The sequence below is a fragment of the Pygoscelis adeliae genome, unplaced genomic scaffold, assembly GCF_000699105.1.
Source record: "Pygoscelis adeliae isolate BGI_AS28 unplaced genomic scaffold, ASM69910v1 Scaffold844, whole genome shotgun sequence".
NCBI classification, from domain to species: domain Eukaryota; kingdom Metazoa; phylum Chordata; class Aves; order Sphenisciformes; family Spheniscidae; genus Pygoscelis; species Pygoscelis adeliae.
Window position 1 is genome coordinate 111045 of NW_008824615.1, and position 18854 is coordinate 129898.

General features: G+C 44.1%; 1 protein-coding gene across 2 annotated transcripts in view; it reads left to right on the forward strand.

Moving 5' to 3' along the window:
- The first annotated feature begins 1778 nt into the window (after positions 1 to 1778).
- Positions 1779 to 18854, forward strand: part of KPNB1 (karyopherin (importin) beta 1) — a 21641-nt gene continuing 4565 nt past the window's right edge. Inside the window, exons 1-14 of one of the 2 annotated variants that reach the window (XM_009322366.1) lie at positions 1779 to 1956; positions 3419 to 3619; positions 5250 to 5402; positions 6529 to 6588; positions 6936 to 7025; positions 7450 to 7560; positions 9185 to 9286; positions 10470 to 10694; positions 11118 to 11309; positions 12628 to 12758; positions 13972 to 14119; positions 14432 to 14503; positions 16876 to 17020; positions 18708 to 18790. In XM_009322366.1, coding sequence (XP_009320641.1) covers positions 3503 to 3619; positions 5250 to 5402; positions 6529 to 6588; positions 6936 to 7025; positions 7450 to 7560; positions 9185 to 9286; positions 10470 to 10694; positions 11118 to 11309; positions 12628 to 12758; positions 13972 to 14119; positions 14432 to 14503; positions 16876 to 17020; positions 18708 to 18790 — 1629 coding nt within the window. In that variant the 5' untranslated portion in view covers positions 1779 to 1956; positions 3419 to 3502. The remainder of the gene's footprint in view (positions 1957 to 3418; positions 3620 to 5249; positions 5403 to 6528; positions 6589 to 6935; positions 7026 to 7449; positions 7561 to 9184; positions 9287 to 10469; positions 10695 to 11117; positions 11310 to 12627; positions 12759 to 13971; positions 14120 to 14431; positions 14504 to 16875; positions 17021 to 18707; positions 18791 to 18854) is intronic. The other variant, XM_009322365.1, reaches the window with a different exon arrangement.

The window sequence follows — 18854 nt, forward strand, 5'->3', positions numbered from 1 at the left end:
GTCCGAGATGGGAAGGGGTAGGAGATACGGGGTCGAGCGAGAGGTTCTGCGCCCGGGGCCGCAGCCCAGTACCCAGAGCTGGAAGTGATCTCCCAGTTGCTTAATGGAGATGCACCCGCAGAGCGGCTTGTTCTTCCTCGTCCCCTCCTCCTCCTCCCCGTAGTTAATTTAGACCCTCTTCTGAGATTTTCATTGACACTTCTGTAGGTGTGAGAGCTGAGGTCGTATGCATCTGCATTTGCTTTGAGTCTCAAGTCTGGAACGCTTAATGTAATGCTTCTCATTTTTAGCTAGAATTATTCTTAAAGCTCCGTGAAAAGCCAATTTTTTTTTTGCTAATTTATGAGTGAGAAATCCAAGGGCGCCTCTTCACCTTTGAATTTTAGTACGGTTTTCTTCTCGAAGGTGGCAGCAGCACTTCTATTTTGTCCTGTGAACTTTTTTTTGAACGGTTCCCCACTTTTAATAAAATCAGCGTATAAAAAGTGAGCAATCTTGACGACTGGGAGGTGGTTTAATGTAGGGGGTTTGTCTACCGCATTAAAATTTCAGAGTATCTCTAATGGCTTGCACTCATCAGTTTTAAGTTGCCCCACGTTTTTGTTTCGAAATTCTGCGGTTTGAATGTTGAAGAGTGCTGGATAGCCCAACTAAATTTATTTTTTTTTTTTTTAAGAGCTGCACTTGGTCATTGAAAATGTGGAGTCCGAGATACTGGGCTTAATCTATGTTTCTCTTGAACTTTTGCAAGTTAAGTTAGTTTTAAAAATGGCTATTTTTGGTGCCCTAAAAGGCTTTGTATGTATCTTAAGTTCTGTTATACAGATGATAGCAGCGGGTTACGTGTAACGGTATGTTAAACGTTTTCAGGAAAACCGTGTTCCTGCTTGGTGTGAAACGGTTTTGAAAATGGCGCAGCTGTTTCCACTGTTTCCTAGAAAGGTTTTCTTAGTAGGCGAAATGCTTCGTAGGGCCAGCGAAATGAAAAAGCTTCGCCGCTGAAACTTTAGCTGTCTCTTGTACGCGGCGGAAGTCTCTGAAATGCAAAGCTGTCAAATCGGGAAAGGGTTTAAACGCGGAGGCACTTCTCACTAGCTCTCACCCAAAGCAAGTGGCACGAGTGTCAGGTATTTTTATCCACACGTACGCGCTTTTTCTGGGGGGTGATCTTCATGTACGGCTGTGCACCTTTGATTACAGAGAAGCAAGTTCATGATCTTACAAACCTATTTGTAATGCACCAGAGGAGCATCCGATTCCACGTTTCAACAATTCCTGTGTTAGATTATAGTTCGGGTGTTTGCCTTGAAGCAAGGAAATAAGTAGCAGAGAGCTACTCTTCGCCATGTTTGATATCCATCCAGAAAATACATATCTTGGCATACGACCCCAGCAGTTTATTTAGAAGAATACTTAAAGCAGGCAGGAGCACGGAAGGTAACAGTTTCTCAAGTAAGCTGAAAAAGATCCGGCAAAGTCAATGCCCGCTTACCTCACTTTCCAGCGGTTCTAATTAGGAGCTTAACGCCCGTAATCTCGGGATAGAGCCGCTGTCGTTGCGCTGGTGGTGGCGGTTTGCTGTTGGCCTGGTAGAGAAGGAGCTTCGGTGGGTCATAGTCTCGTTTTGCTGGGCGAATGGGGATTTTTTTTTTCTTTCCCCCCCCCCTTGTTGGTGGGGGAAGGCAGGCAGGGGGGTTGGTGGGGAGGTGCAGGCAGGGGCGGGTGCAGGCAGGCGCAGGCAGGGGCGGGTGCTGAGCCCTCCTCTCTCCCCAGCCGACCTTCCTGGTGGAACTGTCCAGAGTGCTGGCAAACCCCGGCAACAGCCAAGTTGCCCGCGTGGCAGCCGGCTTGCAGATCAAGAACTCCCTGACGTCCAAGGACCCCGACATCAAGGCCCAGTACCAACAGAGATGGCTCGCGATCGACGCCAACGCCCGCAGGGAAGTCAAGAACTACGTAAGTTTTGTGACCTTTGGTTCTCCGCCTGTTGTTTTCTCGCGGCCGGGGGGTGAGCGATGAACGTCTTGTCCGTCCTTTTCCACCTGAGGAGTCTTCCGTCGGCTGGCTGCTCCCTTTCACGAGACGAGCAATGTCATCTGCACTTGCTTGGGTGCTTTGTTGCTTGTAGCGTATTTAATCTGTAGAACTATTAGGGTAAAAAAACCAAACAGGTATGAGGCTGCGGCCTTTAAATTCACACCAGTATATACTTTTACAAGGAGCCTCCGAATAGTCTCGTGTGATTGCGGGAGCTAATGGGCATGGCTTCCCCACTGGGTGATTGCAGCTGTGTTGGTGTTTCCTTTTTCTTATACTTGAACAGCTTCCTCAACTGTTTTACAATCCGCATTAACATCTTTGAAGCGTACTCTGTGTCTGAACACACACGTTTACACGAGACCTGGCAAATTTTGAGAGTAGAATATGGTCAGATGCTTGCAAACTCCAAATAGGAAATTATATTCTTAAATTTTCACACAGTTGGTGAATTTGCCCGAGGATTCCTTTGTTCTTTGATAGTTGAAGTTCAGGACTTGCAATGGCAGAACTGGTGGCTTAGTGTTTTTTGGCTAATGGGAACAAAGGTGTACTTGGGTGTACGCAGCATTTTGTAATTGGTACAAGTTGGCCGTGCACTTTATGAGATGTTTTTGTGTTAATAGAATCCGTATATGGCAGAATAAGGCTGGGCGTGTGACGATGATACAACTTTAGTCTTTTATTTACATTGATGATGGCTAAAGGGGAACTTACACTGTTAACAGGAGCTGTTGTATTGTGTACTGAAGCTTACAAAACCAGTTTATTACTGTTTTCCGTCAAGTGCCATTAGAAATACAGTATTTGTTAAGTGGATGTATGGAAAATGAAGACGTATAACTGGAAATGCTGAAACAAATGCACACCCCTTCATTTTTTTAAGAAACAGTTATTGAAGTATACGAAAAATCATTCTCCTGATTGATTGCAATTAAAACGAAAGAAAATTACTTAGTCCTATTCAGATTGTCTTGGCATAAACAGTCCGGTATCTGGGGGGGGATTTTTAAACCACAACTTGTTCAGCTTTCGCAATTTTGCTTTATAGTGCAAGCCAGGAGGAATTGTTCAGTGAGTCACTGTTGCGCGTTACGGCGCATAGCATTGTGTATGGGATTTAAAGGATGTGGTACGAGTACGTGTAATCACACAGCTGTAGCTCACTTCCTGAAAGGGGCAGCCATGGCCAAGTTCATTTCAAACATTATTTGTCCGTGGTCACGGCCTCCTTTGAAGCGGGAGAAAGCAGAACGAGCGAACTGTTTTCTTGAGGAAGGGGCGTGTTTGGAATAACGTCAAGCGAAGACTTGAGCGGCAAGCCAGCGCCCACCTCTTCGGTCGCTGACACCAAACCATCGCCTGCTAATCTCTCCCGCAGGTTTTGCAGACGTTGGGTACAGAAACATACAGGCCCAGCTCGGCCTCTCAGTGCGTGGCCGGCATCGCGTGTGCGGAGATCCCCATGAACCAGTGGCCCGAGCTCATTCCCCAGTTGGTAGCCAACGTTACAAATCAGCACAGTACGGAGCACATGAAAGAGTCGACGTTGGAGGCCATTGGATACATCTGTCAGGATATCGTGAGTATATTTTAAGTATTATTGTGAGTTTATTTTAAGCGCTGGCCCAGCCTCTCCCCAGCACCTTTTCTCTCCCAGCCTTTCCTTTCTCACACCTCTGTATCTAGTAGGCTGTAATGCTTCCTTGTGGCTGTCTTTTAATGCTTGTCCGGAGGATGTCTCCGTGCTGACAGAACGATGGGCAGTAAACGCGCAAGGATGGTGTCTGAAAGGACTGACCTGCTTTCGCAGCACAAATCCGGGTCATCTTTCATAACGTGCAGGTTTAAGTCTGTATGTCGCTGCGGTCATATGGTGGTGAGGGGTGCTGTGACAAAACTTCAGCTGAACGACCAGTTGTGTGAAACGTTACAGATGGGTGATAAGCGTTTGATTCCTTTCTGTGTTGGGGAAACCGGACAACTACCTTCATCTCGCGTGAGGAATCCCTTTTTTACTTAATTTAGGAATTTTTGACGCACAGGCAAGAATATTTAGCTCTTTGAGGCACCTTCTACAAAAGGTCGCATGGTTTTATCAGCGTAGTATCGCGAAGCGTTGCGTCAAGTATCTGATGTGAATTGGCTTGCAAAAACCCTGTGCGCTGTCTGACCTACCGCTGGAAAACAAAATCAGCTGCTGGTTTTTCGGTGCAGCTGAACGCCTTCGAGAATGTACGTGCGGCATATTGCTGGTTGAACCTCGGTATAGTGAGGTAAAAAGAGAAATCTTCTGTTTGGTGATTTCATCAGGCCGCAGGGGATTGGTTTCACTGGGGAGGTCGGTTGCTTCACGGCGGGTCGATGAAATAAAGGAGGAAACGTACAGCTGTATGGGGGGAGTGCTCCAGGTCGAGCGTTGTCTGTTACAAGTCCGTGCAAGGCTTGGGCGCGTGTTCGTTGGTTTTTTGGGTGGTGTGTACCGTTGGCCTCTGGATTTTTGGATGCCCTGGCTTGCTGGTTGGGTATTTGTAACCACGATCCCTCTTAGGGTTTTGTGGTTTGTCAGTCGCATTGCGACACAGTTTGTGACCGTAGTTAGGGAATCTACTGCTGGATAAATTCTGATGTAACAATACAGTTATTTGGGGATCTTGCAGTCTTTAAATTTACCGTGAAGAAAAATCAATCTTTAGTCTATGTTCACAGCTTTATTCTTTAAGCCTTGAGTGCTTAACAGTTACCTGTCCTTGCTGCTGGTCCAGGCAATGTATTTTTGCCCTACGTCTAAAAAAGATTGGCATCTTTACCGATAAAAGTATCAACTGCAACTGCTGGCGTAGACCTCTGCCCAGTATATAAAAGAATTGGAAAACAGTGGTTTTTAACGTGCTAATTGGATGAAGTCAAGTACTCTGAAGCTTGTTGACCTAGTATTTGAAACAGCCGAGTTTATTTGGCATTTATGACTTGAATATCTGGAGTATTTGCGCTCAGTTCAGACTTCTCTTTCCTGTCCCTGAAGCTGTAAAGACATAATGGTGTACGAATTCCTTGTACTTGCGTTCCGGTCCTCCCATTGAACAAAGGGCTTCTTGGCCTCAATGTCTTAAAACTTCTGCTTGTAGATTTCAGGATCAAACCTTGAGGTTACTTTAAAATATGGCGAAGGTTGTTCAGCTGGCAGATAACTTTATCAACACTTCTTTTAGGATCCAGAGCAGCTTCAGGACAAATCCAATGAGATCCTGACAGCCATCATCCAGGGAATGAGAAAGGAAGAGCCCAGCAACAATGTGAAGCTAGCAGCTACTAATGCACTCCTGAACTCTTTGGAATTCACCAAAGCAAACTTTGACAAAGAGGTGAGGGGGTAACAATTCTTGGCCTAAAATGCAGGGGCTGAATCCACGGTCTATGATGAGAAATCATGCACCACGCTGAATTTTGATGCATAATTCTGTTGCAACTGAGACTTGGATTCATTTCTGTAAATCCGGTATGTTCTTGTTGTAATGCAGAAATAATGTGGAAATCTTCAGAGATTCATCAATGGAAAGGAAGCATCATTGACTTTTTTTGGATAAATTTGAACTGACCTTAGAGTTTAGCCTATTAGATGCTCAGCCTATTAGATGCTCTGCTTCCTAATCAAACTCTGCTCTATAATGCTGCTGTAAGAGCACAAGCTTGGATCAGCACTTTCTTTCAAGTGGTGTGGCAGCAATCCAGATTTAACTTTGCCTCTGAAAATTGTTGGGGGAGGAAGGCCTGTAAGAGCCTTCAGAATAGGGGCCTCAGAACGAGAGTCTTTTCAGAACAAATCTATTGATTTTTCTTTTCCTGCTCGGATTAAGTCTATCCTCTAGGTCTCTACCAGGGAGAGTGCGGGGAAGATGGAATTAATATTGAACCTTGAGCTTAGAAGGTCTCTTAATGAAAACTTCCCCACGTCAACTATTCAGTGGATGTTGATGGGGATCAACTAGAGTCTTTCAGAATTTGAGATGGGAGGTGCATGATCCATTCAGACCCTATTTCTGTTGGGCTTCGGTACTGTAAATAGCCTGGGCATGAGTCTGTTCCTTCCTACTAAAATGCGAGTATCCAGGTACTGCCCCTTGAGAAATTTATGTCCTGACTGAGTTTTGAGGTTTCTTGAAGCAATTGCTGACGTAGTTCAGGAAACAGCAGGATTTTTTCCTTACCACCACCCCCCCAAAAGCTAGTGTCTTTAGTTCTGCTGTATCTTTCTACTTTGGACAGCCTGTTAAGCACTTTTTAAAATGGAAGCTTGGGAATCCTGTTTTGGGGAAGAAATGATTTAAAATACTGCAGTGAACAGTAACCTGTACTGTTCCTGATCTTTAGAAGTGCCTCATGAACAATTGTACTAGTTCCAGACTCAAAATACAGCCTCCGTAGGAAGGCTTGCAAAGACTTTAATGCTTTTGTAAGGCAGTTCTAATGTTCTTTCATTTCTCCTTCTAGTCTGAAAGGCACTTTATTATGCAAGTAGTCTGTGAAGCAACGCAGTGTCCAGATACAAGGGTGAGTGAAATGAAATGCTTGATTTGTCACTGCACCTTTCTGGGGAAGCTGGCTAGAACCTCTGGCATCAACAAACAGTTGAAAAGTGTTACATGAAACAAACAATATTCTGTTAAATGATTGGTGCACATGTAAGTACTCAAACAAAATTAGTTTTATACTTAAAGTTAGAAGTAGTAAACTACTAGAAGGATTTACATTGTCTGTTGTGAAAGACCTTATTAGGTATGGAGTAAACTAAATCAGCAGAAAGGCTGGGTTATTAATCTGTGGTAGGCTACAACTGTGCTTGGTTTTCAAAGCACTCGGAAAGGTCGCATCTTTGATCCATTTTTGTACTCTGACAGGTACGAGTGGCTGCCTTACAGAATTTGGTGAAGATAATGTCCCTTTATTATCAGTATATGGAGACGTACATGGGTCCTGCGCTTTTTGCTGTGAGTGCTCAGGTTTCTCCTATATGGTTGTCTGATCTTCTTGTACTCCTTTGTCCTAATCCAAGAGGAAAAGTTTTCCTACGTTCCCGATTCGTTTTTCTTTTCTTTGGCCGTGACTGCATGCTGTGAATTCCACTCTCCTAGCAAAATCCGTAAAACCAGCATCAGGTGTTTCAGACCTGAGACTCCAAAAGTCAGGACAACGCAGATTGCTTGACTTGCTCTGCAGTCCTCCCAAGGTGCTGATAGCTGATAAACTTCTAAATGAGGAGATTGTCTTCAAGAACAGTAACTCTAATGTGGCGTCTGATTTCAGACAATCTTGAATCTCGTACCAGTTGGCCAAAAGTTGGGGCACGTATTTCAGGAGAAGTAACTTGCTAAAACGTCCTTCTCTCCCCTCCTTTCTTTCATGTTTCTAAAGATAACTATTGAAGCAATGAAAAGTGACATAGATGAGGTGGCTCTACAGGGGATAGAGTTCTGGTCGAATGTCTGCGATGAGGAGATGGACCTGGCTATAGAGGCGTCTGAGGTGAGCTCGCAAATGACTGCCGAAAAGCGGCAGATGCCTGTGATCACGTTTGGGAATGCTGGACTCGTGTCTTTGAACCGCATCGGGAAGTCCTCCTGTTCTCCCAAGTGGAATAGTGTAGGAGAGCCCGTCTGAGCCCCTTGCGCGGCGGTCGTGGGTCCCTGATGAGACATCATGCACCGCTCTGATGCGACGTGATGCGTGTCTGTGACAGAAGCTGAGACCTGAGGCTGCACGAAGCCTGCGAGGCTGGTTGGCTCCGCGGGTGTTAGGTGCGCTGCAGACATCAGCGCAGTGTTGTGGTACCCAGCTTAGTTTTTAGCTGCTAGCTTGGGTACTAGCAAGCTGTCTTACCCAGGGCTCACCTATGGTTAGTTTATTCTGCCGTTCAAGGCAAACGCGAAGCTCGTAGCTAAGGTTGCACAGGGGCTGCCGTTTGGAATTCCCTTTAATAAGTCTTTGGGTTATCTTCTAGGCTCTGTGGCCTGATGTAAAGTTCTTAGCGTAGCTTGAATATAACCCTTTTCGCTTACTAGATTAGATTAGGATGAACTGCCTTTTTAAGCGAGCAAAATGGTTTTAATGCCAGCCTGGCTGGGAATTGAAACCACTCGAGTTAAAGGTTCTCTGACAGGTTTGATGAGAACACGCTGTGACATACAAGTGCTAGTTTTCTGCAAATGGTACGTGACAGCTACCTGATTTCTTTTTAGCATTCCAAGTCAACTCAAGCTACTCCTGTAAGGTTAACCTAAATGTGCATTAAGCATGTATACTAGGCACAGTATAATCCCAGAAGATTCTCAGTATCATGAAGATCTTTGAGCTGTTGCCTCATTAAGACAGCATCTTGAATTGTTGAGCTATATGTACCACATCGAAGGGAGAGCGTTTCTTGAATTACTTGCTGTCTTGGAGGCCTAGTGGACTCTGTTAGGCTGACGTGTAAGATTTTGGGGTCCGTTACAGGCGTGAGCGACTTAGTCCTACCCCAGTGTGCAGAGAGATTGATCACATTCTATATAATACATTATTCATGAGTTAAGTATAAAATTATGGGATGAAATAAAAGTAATCATCTCTTACAATGGATGGGGCTGGAGATGAATTTGGGGTATTGTTCTGCATGCAGATGCTGTTTGCATAAATTAGCTGTAGAGATCAATAATAGCTTAAACTTTGAAGGGCTCTGGATGAATCATACCCATCTTTAAAAGTAGCTAAATGTATATTTATGTTGAATGCCCAAAAAAAGTGTTGATAGCAAGGATAAAAGGACAGTCAGCCCCACGTAGGTTTAGTTTATATGCTGAAGACCTTTTGCTGCTTCTACTTGGGGTCACTTGTTTATTATACATAACTGCAAACTGAAAATATTTCTATTTGTACCATGTGAGGAGGGGCTCTATATTTGTACGGAATGGCAAATTGAACTCGCTTATTGAATATTTAACTGGGATGGGTGCAGGGTGTCCTTGAGGTTCCTGTGTGTTATGGTAACTTAAAGTTTGTGTTGGGAAGGAGAGGAAAGCATGCAAAAGACAGTTTGTATCTACTGGAGTTGGTAATTCAGATCTCACGCCTATATAGCCACTGAGAATCATTTTGTAACCTTTTTTTCTAGGCAGCAGAGCAAGGAAGGCCTCCAGAGCACACTAGCAAATTTTATGCAAAAGGAGCACTACAGTATTTGGTCCCAATTCTAACACAAACATTAACAAAACAGGTGAGTTGCAAAATCCCTGCTGCGTGTTAAAAAATACGTACCGTGTCTACTTTCAAGTTCTGGGACAGTGATGCTACTGTTGCATGGAGGAGCAAATTGTCCATCTTGGTCATTGCTCCCCTGCGTAGGTGACTTCTCGATATGCTTGGTCCCAAAGATGCTTTAGGTCCCCTCGGGTAGTTTTTAACGGTGCGCTTGTTCAGAGCACCCGTAGTGGCAGTCCTTGGTCTGTGATGAGATCTCATGCACCACTCTGACTGAATGATGCATCGTTGTTTAGGGCTGAGACTGTGAGACTGCGTGCAGTGTCATTTTTATGCTGAATTCTGTTAACACATGCTTGTATTTATGGTTTCTGAAGAGGTTTGATAGTTATCTGTATTCCTAACAAAATGTTTGTGAAATTAAAACCAATATACAGTCTCTGTGTCATTAGAGATCCAATTTCTGGAATTCTTGAGCTTTACTTTTTTGAACTGTGAAGTCCATGTTTATTTAGTACCTGTTAAGCACTTCACAGAGACTTGTTTGGTCTGTGTTTCACAGTCTAATCAAAATTAATGGAATCACTTGCTACAGCAGGTCTAATTATAAAATAAAACTGTTAATTAAGCCATACAGGATGGAGTTCATTTGTCTTACTGTGATGAACTGGGAAAATGCTTGGTGCTCTTAGGGAATCCAGGGAATTGTTTCCCTGTTTGTTTTGTATCGCTGTCCGTCTCGTTGCAGAGAGTTAAATTGCAGGAGGTTCTAAAGTGCTTGTTAAAACGGGAAAGATAAAACAGATAAGAGAATCCCAGATAGCTAATGGGGGGAGGGGGAAGAAGCTATTTAACTGGTACAGCGGGCCGCTCTGCGAGGCGATGGCATGGATCAAAGGAACAAAATCTCAACTGATTTGAGAGAGAGAAGCAGTTTGGAAGATGTACGAGGCTACTGTAGGTGCCGTCAGTAAAGAGCTGGCAGCCTTACACCAGGATGGAAAGGTACAGATGATGCAGGTAACTCAGGTTGCCTCTCTGTCAGAGATGTAGCTAGTACTTCCAGACCTGAATTAATTTCTAAATATAACACCTGGTAATAAGGCAGTGTTAATTGCAGTAGATCCAACAGGACGCCACAGCCTGTGAGTGGTTAGGGATAGTCTCCCCCAGACTGACCAGGAGTGCTGTTCTCCTAGGATGAAAATGATGACGACGACGACTGGAACCCCTGCAAAGCAGCAGGAGTCTGCCTCATGCTTCTGGCGACCTGCTGTGAAGACGACATTGTTCCTCATGTGCTGCCCTTTATTAAAGAACACATTAAAAACCCAGATTGGCGATACAGGGATGCAGCTGTGATGGCTTTTGGGTGCATTTTGGAAGGACCAGAGCCTAACCAGCTCAAACCACTAGTCATACAGGTAAGACTCATTGTGTTTTCTTGGAGTAAAAAGTTTCTCATTTATTTGGAGGAGGATGTCTGCTTTGCATATTGTTCTTAACCTGAGGAAAAGCAAAAGGATGCCACCTTTTAATCATGTTTTAGAGAGATTTGGTAGGCCCAGGGCAGGTGGTTGGGTTACATAGCTCTGATTCACAGGGATATGCAGGACTTCAGAATACCTGACTCCAGATGCCTCAGTTCTCGAGTCTTACGCCCTGGGAAGTAACTTCATGAATCTTAAAATGTGGGAACAATGGCCTAATGGGGCCTAGACTGTCCTCCCCTCTCCGATCTATTGCTAGCTCATAGAGAATACGTTAAAATCGGAAACAGTGGCAAATTCATATTTCCATATATTGCATATGATGACATCTTTCTCCTGACTGCAATTATGTTCCAGGCAATGCCAACTTTAATAGAACTAATGAAGGACCCCAGTGTTGTGGTTCGAGACACAACTGCTTGGACCGTGGGCAGGATCTGTGAGATGCTTCCCGAAGCTGCCATCAATGACATTTACCTCGCTCCACTGCTGCAGTGTCTGATGGAGGGCCTGAGCGCTGAGCCCAGAGTGGCCTCCAACGTGTGCTGGGTAAGGCAGTCCCTTTGCTGTTGGACGTATGACAAGTTTCTATCAGCAAGGGGAATGCAACTCATATTCATATATATGAATACACGCACATGTATATATACTCACACTCTTAAATGGATTTCAGAGATGACTCATGGCTTGGTCATCCAGCACACACAACTGTTGCTAACTGTAACTTATCTCAAATCTGTTTTGTGGCTCTGGTAGGAAGGAATAAAGGCACAAATGGATTTTAAGGAGAAAAATGCTAATGATCACTGAGTGTAGAAGCTGCCTTCGGTTTGAAAATGCTATGGAAACTGTCCTTGATAACAGGTGTGATAGCTGTTTAGAAAAGGCATGCTGGGATTTAGCTTTTTTTCTTGGGGACAACTGGATTGCCTTCTTAATCTGAAGGGAGAGACAAGGTACCTTGTTTCCCATTACCTAAGCCTGCTTCTGCGGTGGTTCCAGAACTAAATTGGGGAGCGTGAGATTTTTTTTTTGTTCACTTACAGAGCTGCAATCCCTTGGGTTGGCTTGCTAACTTCAGTTGTATTACCGTCTTGATGCATGTCTACTACCAAGTAGCATATCTGATCTTTCACTATAAAGAGAATGTGTCCCTTACTGCCTTTTAAGAGAGCTGCTCAATAAGAATTGAGCTAGAGATGAGTATTTGCATGTCAAAACAAGTTTTAGAAATTACAGAATTTGTTCTCTTGGTATTCCAGAGGTTTGAAGACTTCTGGTCAGGACGGAAGCTTTTCCCCAATACGTTGATCCTGGCAAAAGTCCGTGTAACTGTGGCTTTTGTCTCCTGAATACGACGACTACTATATGGCTTTAGATTGAAATGAAAATGAGGAGGCTTTCAACTCTCCTAATCCACCTGTCTCTCAGAGCAGTTACAATTGCTGTGCAGCTGGGAATTTGAGCAGTCCGCAGCCTTGTCTAAACCAGGATTTTAACTTGTGATGATGATGCCGGGTAGTGGGTAGAATCTGTTAATACCCTGCGAGGTTCGAGCAATCTGCCTTTATTCAGTTTGATTCTTGACAGCTACCAGTTGTTGAGGCCAGTAACGTTGTGTGGACATTTGACTGCAGACAGCGTGACTGCCTTGCGTGTTAGTGTTACGTTTTAAGCCTTTGAAATTTTCACCCCTGTTGCACCAAAGTTTGGTGCAGTAAACAATTAGCTGTTCATGAGGGGAGCTGTTAATCCTGCGCGTTTCGGGGGCGGGGGTTTCTTAGGGTGAAAGCTGTTGGGATATGTGTTTCTGGACTTGTGAGGGTAAACTCGTTTGAGTAATAGCAATGGTTGTTCTGTGTTTCAGGCCTTCTCTAGTCTTGCTGAAGCTGCCTATGAAGCTGCAGATGTAGCTGATGATCAGGAAGAACCAGCAACCTACTGCTTATCCTCTTCATTTGAGCTAATAGTTCAGAAACTTCTGGAGACTGCAGATAGGTAATGCTAAACTGGCTGGCTTAAGCTCTGCAAAGATGCTTTTTTTTTTTCTGAATTCAGACTGTTGGTCCTCTTTCTCTTGCAGCTTAGATCTGGATAGTGTTTTATCAGACCGGGCTTTTTTGGTATCACATGGAATATAGAATGCTAATCCCCAGGAAGAAAGCTATTCACGCAGAATAATTTCTCAGTATTTTGTCCATACCTGCTTGTAGTAAGTCTGGGGTTACCTCCAAGAGTGCCTCTTCCATGTTTTATTTTGGAGTTCCCGAGCACAGTTTAAGACTGTGCACATCTTTGTACGGTAATGATAAGACGCTTCAAGGTTGGCTACAAGGCCACTGAATAATCCAGATTGCAGCAAGAGATAATTGGAAATCTGTGTGTTTTGTACAGTTCGTTTTACTGTGATTGTTTTATGCCGTGGTTGTTGCTGTAGTGTTACATCCATTTACATTAGCACCAGGTACTCCCAGAAGAGCTGAGGACCTAGTTAGGCTAGATACTGTCCTTTTCCCAACTAAGTTGAAATATAAATAGACGAGGCAAAATATTTTCTCAGTTCTGCAGATGCAAAAATAAAGGTAATGCTGAAGTCGTATTCTGCCTTGAAGGTCGCATAAATCTTGACAGCTCGGAGTTCAATCCTCGGATCAGTTCAGTCATCAGTTGAAGCCTTTTGCTGCAGGACTACTTCTTCTTAAATGGTGTCCCTGTCTGAACAGTTCAAAGTCTAAACTCTTCCTGTCTAATTTACATCCAACCAGAAGTGTAGTGTCTAGCTCAAGGCTCTGAAGTCCATCAGTCATCTTAGCATAGATCTCAGCTGTCTTTATTTCAAATTTAACGCCCTCACCAACATCTCGGAAGGATGTTAGAGAGCTAGTAACGTATGCTGCTCACCCCTTGAGACCGTCTCTTCCCAGACAGGGTAACGGCACACTGGAGGATGTGGGTTTGAGGCTTTTTTCTGCTCCTGTACTTGCTGCCAGTGACTGAAGATATTGGAAGTCATTATTAATAGCGAATGAAAAAAATGTTCCAAAAGTGGCTTCACAAATTTCATTTACTTTCAAGTCTTGGAATACAGGAATGCAAGTGCTTCTGCTTGTCACAACACTAAAATTTAGCTGTTACCAATTTACTAAAAAAAAAGTCTGTTTCTAAGCAAGCCTGAGCACTGGGAGCTGCAAATATATTCCTTCTGTTACAGGCCTGATGGACACCAGAATAACTTGAGGAGTTCTGCATACGAATCTCTGATGGAAATAGTGAAAAACAGTGCCAAGGACTGTTACCCTGCTGTCCAAAAGACAACTCTGGTCATCATGGAACGACTTCAGCAAGTGCTGCAGATGGAGGTAGGTAAACCCGAGTTTTAAACCCCGGTGACGGGGAGGGGTTTAAGGAAGCTAAGTAGGTGTGGTGTTGCCGTTGTGCTGGTGTAGAAAAATGAGTTTTGTTGCTGACTGCATATATTATCGTATAATGTGTTTTTATTTTTTTTATAGATGGTAGATATGTTAAGCTTCTGAACAGTATCTCTTGTCTTAAATTTGAAGAAACAAATATGTAAAATTGAATCTCTGGAACTCATAGTGCTGTCAAAATCCTCTGGGTTTGCATGGACTGCAATGCAGGCTTTTCACATGTGGGGTTTTGTTCTTTTTCAGTCTCATATCCAGAGCACTTCCGACAGAATCCAGTTCAATGATCTTCAGTCTCTTCTTTGTGCTACTCTACAGGTAAGTTCCTGTCTCCTGTGTTTGTGGCTATGGGAAGGAGGTGGTTTTGGAGACGTTTCTGTGCCCCTGAGGACGCAGACTTGGTCTTGTTGATGAGATCTGAATGAGGAAATGGCATCTTGTGTTCCAGCTGACATGTGGGAGGTGATACAAGGTTCAGAAGGCTTCAGTAGAGTACAACTTACAAAATATAGGGCAATATGGATAAAGAACACTGTATGCGGCATGTTAAAGATTGTATATGCTTTTCAGATTGGCTTTTATGTTGGCTACAGGCTGAACAATCGCTTTGGTTGGCACAGACAGAAAAACTCTGTAACGGCTTTAATTCGTTCATCTGCCTCTTGTGGTTGGTGTTCTTATTTAAAATGGCACTAATTAAAATGCACTGAGTGTCCTTGAAATTAAACATCTGGTAATGAACAGCCCGTGTGACTTGGAGTACTAGCACATTTCAGTTCCTTGCTTACTCCTACAAAGTCCGCTGAAAACAGCCACTTTTTCCACACAACCCCCCCCAAACCTCTCGGGAGATTGATCAGGCCATCCTCTGAAATACGTTGTATTTGATATTGAAGCTTTCCTGTTTGCACTGCAGGAAGGAGTGCATGACTGTCCTGTCATGCCTAGCTTATTAACAGTTACAAGGTGCTGCTTTAAAGCTCTATAATAGACGTAGATTCAGCTTCAACGCAGCTCTCTGCAGCTCAGAGAAGAAAGGAGCGTTTTCTTCTGGAAGTGTAACACAGTACTATGTAATCTGAAATAAAAGCAGAGCAGAGTATCTGTCCCTACTCAGATTTATTCCTTTAGCTGGGTGGCGTTACCTGTTCTCTGCAGTTTTCTTGCATTCCTATTAGCCCAGGAAGGGGAGCCTTTTCCTCGCCCGCAGGTAACAGCCTGTTTCTATTGGTTTTAGCTTCCCATTCCCTTAAGGGAGGTTAGGAGGTCTCCTGGCTGTTGTCTCCAGGTTGTTTTGAGAAATCATTAATTTCATTCTTCTTGTTCAAAAGTCCATAGCATCAGCTGTTACTTTCACTCTCCAATTTTTAGGGTAATTTTTCAAATAATGGGTGGGTGGGAATAATCTGTCCTTACGGTGGGCTTTAATGGGGAGACTTCAGTATCTAGAATCTCTCCTTTTGGCACAGTGTGATCACTGATGTCTTTCAGGGCACCTCTGCCTATGGGAAGTGTAGTACAGGTGGAATTAAACTGCGGGTTTTAATTTGTAAACGTGTTGCTTCATTATCTCAAAATCTGAACCTAAGTATTTACAGTAGTTGCAGCAGATACTTAAATACCACTAAGTAAAAATCAGCAGGGAGATTATTTTCAGTGTTACGTAGTCAACTATACTACTTTGTTACATACTTTTTCTCTTCTGCTGGAGATACAGTTATGAACATCCAGCAGAGGAAAAACATTTGTGGATATTTAAATGGAATGAGACAATCAAGACCAATTATTTAAACAGTCAAAGTCAATCCCCTTGGATTGACTCAGTTTGAAGAATCAGACTTGAAATAATTCTTTTCCTCTGCAGGTTAAGGAATCAGTCTTTCTCTTTTCATAGGAAATGTACCCTTATTTAAAATAAATTTGCATCAAAGCTGTGTTCTGTAGTTCACGTGCTGAAAGGGATGGTCAGAACTATACAGTAGGAGCAGAGCATAGGTTAAGCTCAGGTATTTCCCTGGGGTGTTTCCTTGGCCCTTCCGCTCACTGTAGCGTGCTGGGTAACACAGAGCACATGTGTGCTCGCCAGCCTGCTCTGCTTGTATGTAAGGCTGCCTCTGCTCTCTCCAGAAATCAGTTTTGCTTTTCAAACACCTCAGTGCTAAACATGTTCCCCCAAATCTATTTTGCATTGGTTGTATGTTAATTTATTCTCTGTTCATCCTTGGTGGGAGAGGTCTGACTGCAGTGAGCAGTAAGGACATTCTTATGTTGTATTTCTGAAGTTCAATTCTGTGGTTTAGAAGCAAAGCTTACGTGCAACCCATACTTGGCAGTAAGAGATTGCAGTCACATTGCTGTAATGGAAAAGGGCTCTTTTTATAGGGCCAGATTTAGGCTGGTCACATTTAATGCCAGCTTACAAATGGAAAGCCCGGAGAATAGCCTATGCAGCAGGAAAGGTAAATTCGGCTTGTTCTGTAGCTGGCAAATTGAATGCAGCTAAAATGGATGGGACTTTGCCCTTGCACTGACAAAGCATATTTTTGCAGCAACAGAGTTCAAACAGCAGCTTCCTTTTTAGCAGCCCAGTGTGGTCACGAGTGTTCGGAGCTAGCGCAGGAGATGTAAAGGTGCGATTCAGCCTTGCATGGATGGAAGCAGTTACAATCTCTTTCTCCATTCCCACCCAGAACGTCCTCCGGAAGGTCCAGCACCAGGATGCTTTGCAGATCTCCGACGTGGTGATGGCATCTCTGCTGAGAATGTTCCAGAGCACGGCGGGCTCGGGGGGCGTGCAGGAGGATGCCTTGATGGCAGTCAGCACCCTGGTAGAAGGTCAGTCTTGAGCTGCAGAGCAGGCTTGTGTTCGGGGGGAGGCAGGGCTGGGACAGAACTCGTTTGCTTCCTTCTCTTTGACTATACGGCAGAAAACATTGTTAGTTCCTGGTTTTGCTTGAGGTATGGTTTTGACCACACGTCTCACCACATCTATCTGTGAAGCTCTGAGACTGGCCGGTTACGCTAGGCTGTGTTTCGCGAATGAAGGGTTTGTTTTCCGTTAATAACGTAGCTGCAATGCAAATTCTGCCAGAAAAAAAAAAAAACCCTAGTGCTACTGTGTACAGTGTCCAGCACAATGGGAACTTGGTCTCTCCGTGCTGCTGCAGGACAGATTTAATGTTATCTTAATGATTCATACTTGCTGCTGCCTGTGACCTGTGGTTGTTTTGTGGAGTTTTGTCAGTGGTGGATTTACAGTCACTGTTTTTGTTTAAAAGAAATCACGGTGGCAAAGATCAGTGTCAGAGTGGGTCAGAATGGGTGAAGCAAAATAAAATTTTGGGTTGTGGTATTCCAGGCAGTTTTGAGCCTCATGGTTCAGGTTTAGAAGGTGGTGGCTGTGGCGTCATGTGGAGCCCTAGGGAACACGCTCTGTTGTCAAACGCTACGTATGAGTGTGGAAGTTGAGGTGCTGTTGAAAGTCTACGTATACCCTCATGGCCTAACACACTGCCTTATCTCCAGTAAAAGCCACGCGTGATTTGGAAATGGGTCTTCAGGGAGATCAGTTTGTAAGGAGGCTCGTTGGAGTCTTCCCTTTTTCCCGAGGCTGTTATCCTGGCTAGCCCGTTGAGGGTCGGAGTGGGTGACAGGACCTACTTCTAGTAGAAGTACATGCCTGATTGCTCTGAGAACACAGGACGCCTTGTAAGTGCAGCAGAGTTAGTTTTGGCTTTTTGGAGTAGCCCCTTCCGACACTAGCGTGTTTTGGAGAGCGGGTCTTTGGCGGGTACCCCTCTGACTGCCCTTGGGAATGTTTAGTGGAATTGCCTGAGGAAGCTGGGAAGTGAATGAGAAGGTTGAGGGGGATCATTGCAAGCTTACCGGCAAGTAAAAATGAAAGTGTGTATCCTCTTGGGACAAAGGCCTTTTCGCTTTTGGATAGGTAAATCTGCATGCACGGTCTTAGTAATGCAGGTGACGTGGGGAAGGTAGGAGTTAGCGGGGAAGAGCAGAAATATTTTACTTCAAATATTGCTTGAATATAAACATACTGAAGAGTGTGCTGCTTGAACCGCATGGCTCTGAAGAGGTTGAGCAGCTGTTTCCAAAAGGAAGACGTTACAAATGTTATGGCATAAAGCGATGTGAAAAGGCGTAGAGTTTTCAGCTGATGCAAAGCAATGTAACCGTGCTGAGCCCTGTCTGAAAGCATGCCGCCCTCTCCCTCTGATGGGTCTGCTCAGTCAGAAGATCTCAACATCCTTTCTGAGCACAGGAGGGGGTTGTCTGTCTTCAAAGGCCTGCAAAGAATTGAGCTTTTTCGAATCTTAGTTTAGTCCAGGTGGACATATTTCACTGACGCTCAGTTTTTGTGTGAGAATCGATTTGTTGTGCTTCTCTGGAACACACAGGCACTGGTTTTGGGTGGAATATAATGGCGGGTTTCTCTTTTGTTGAACTCCAGCAAATACATCGTAGGTTGGGATGTTTTTTCTAACTTTTTTTTTCCCGTGCACAGTCTTAGGTGGAGAGTTTCTGAAGTACATGGATGCCTTCAAACCGTTCCTTGGCATTGGACTGAAGAACTATGCTGAGTACCAGGTAGAGGTCAAACCAGGCAGCCCTGTGTTCACAATCTCTAAATTCTCATCTGCTCACAGATGCT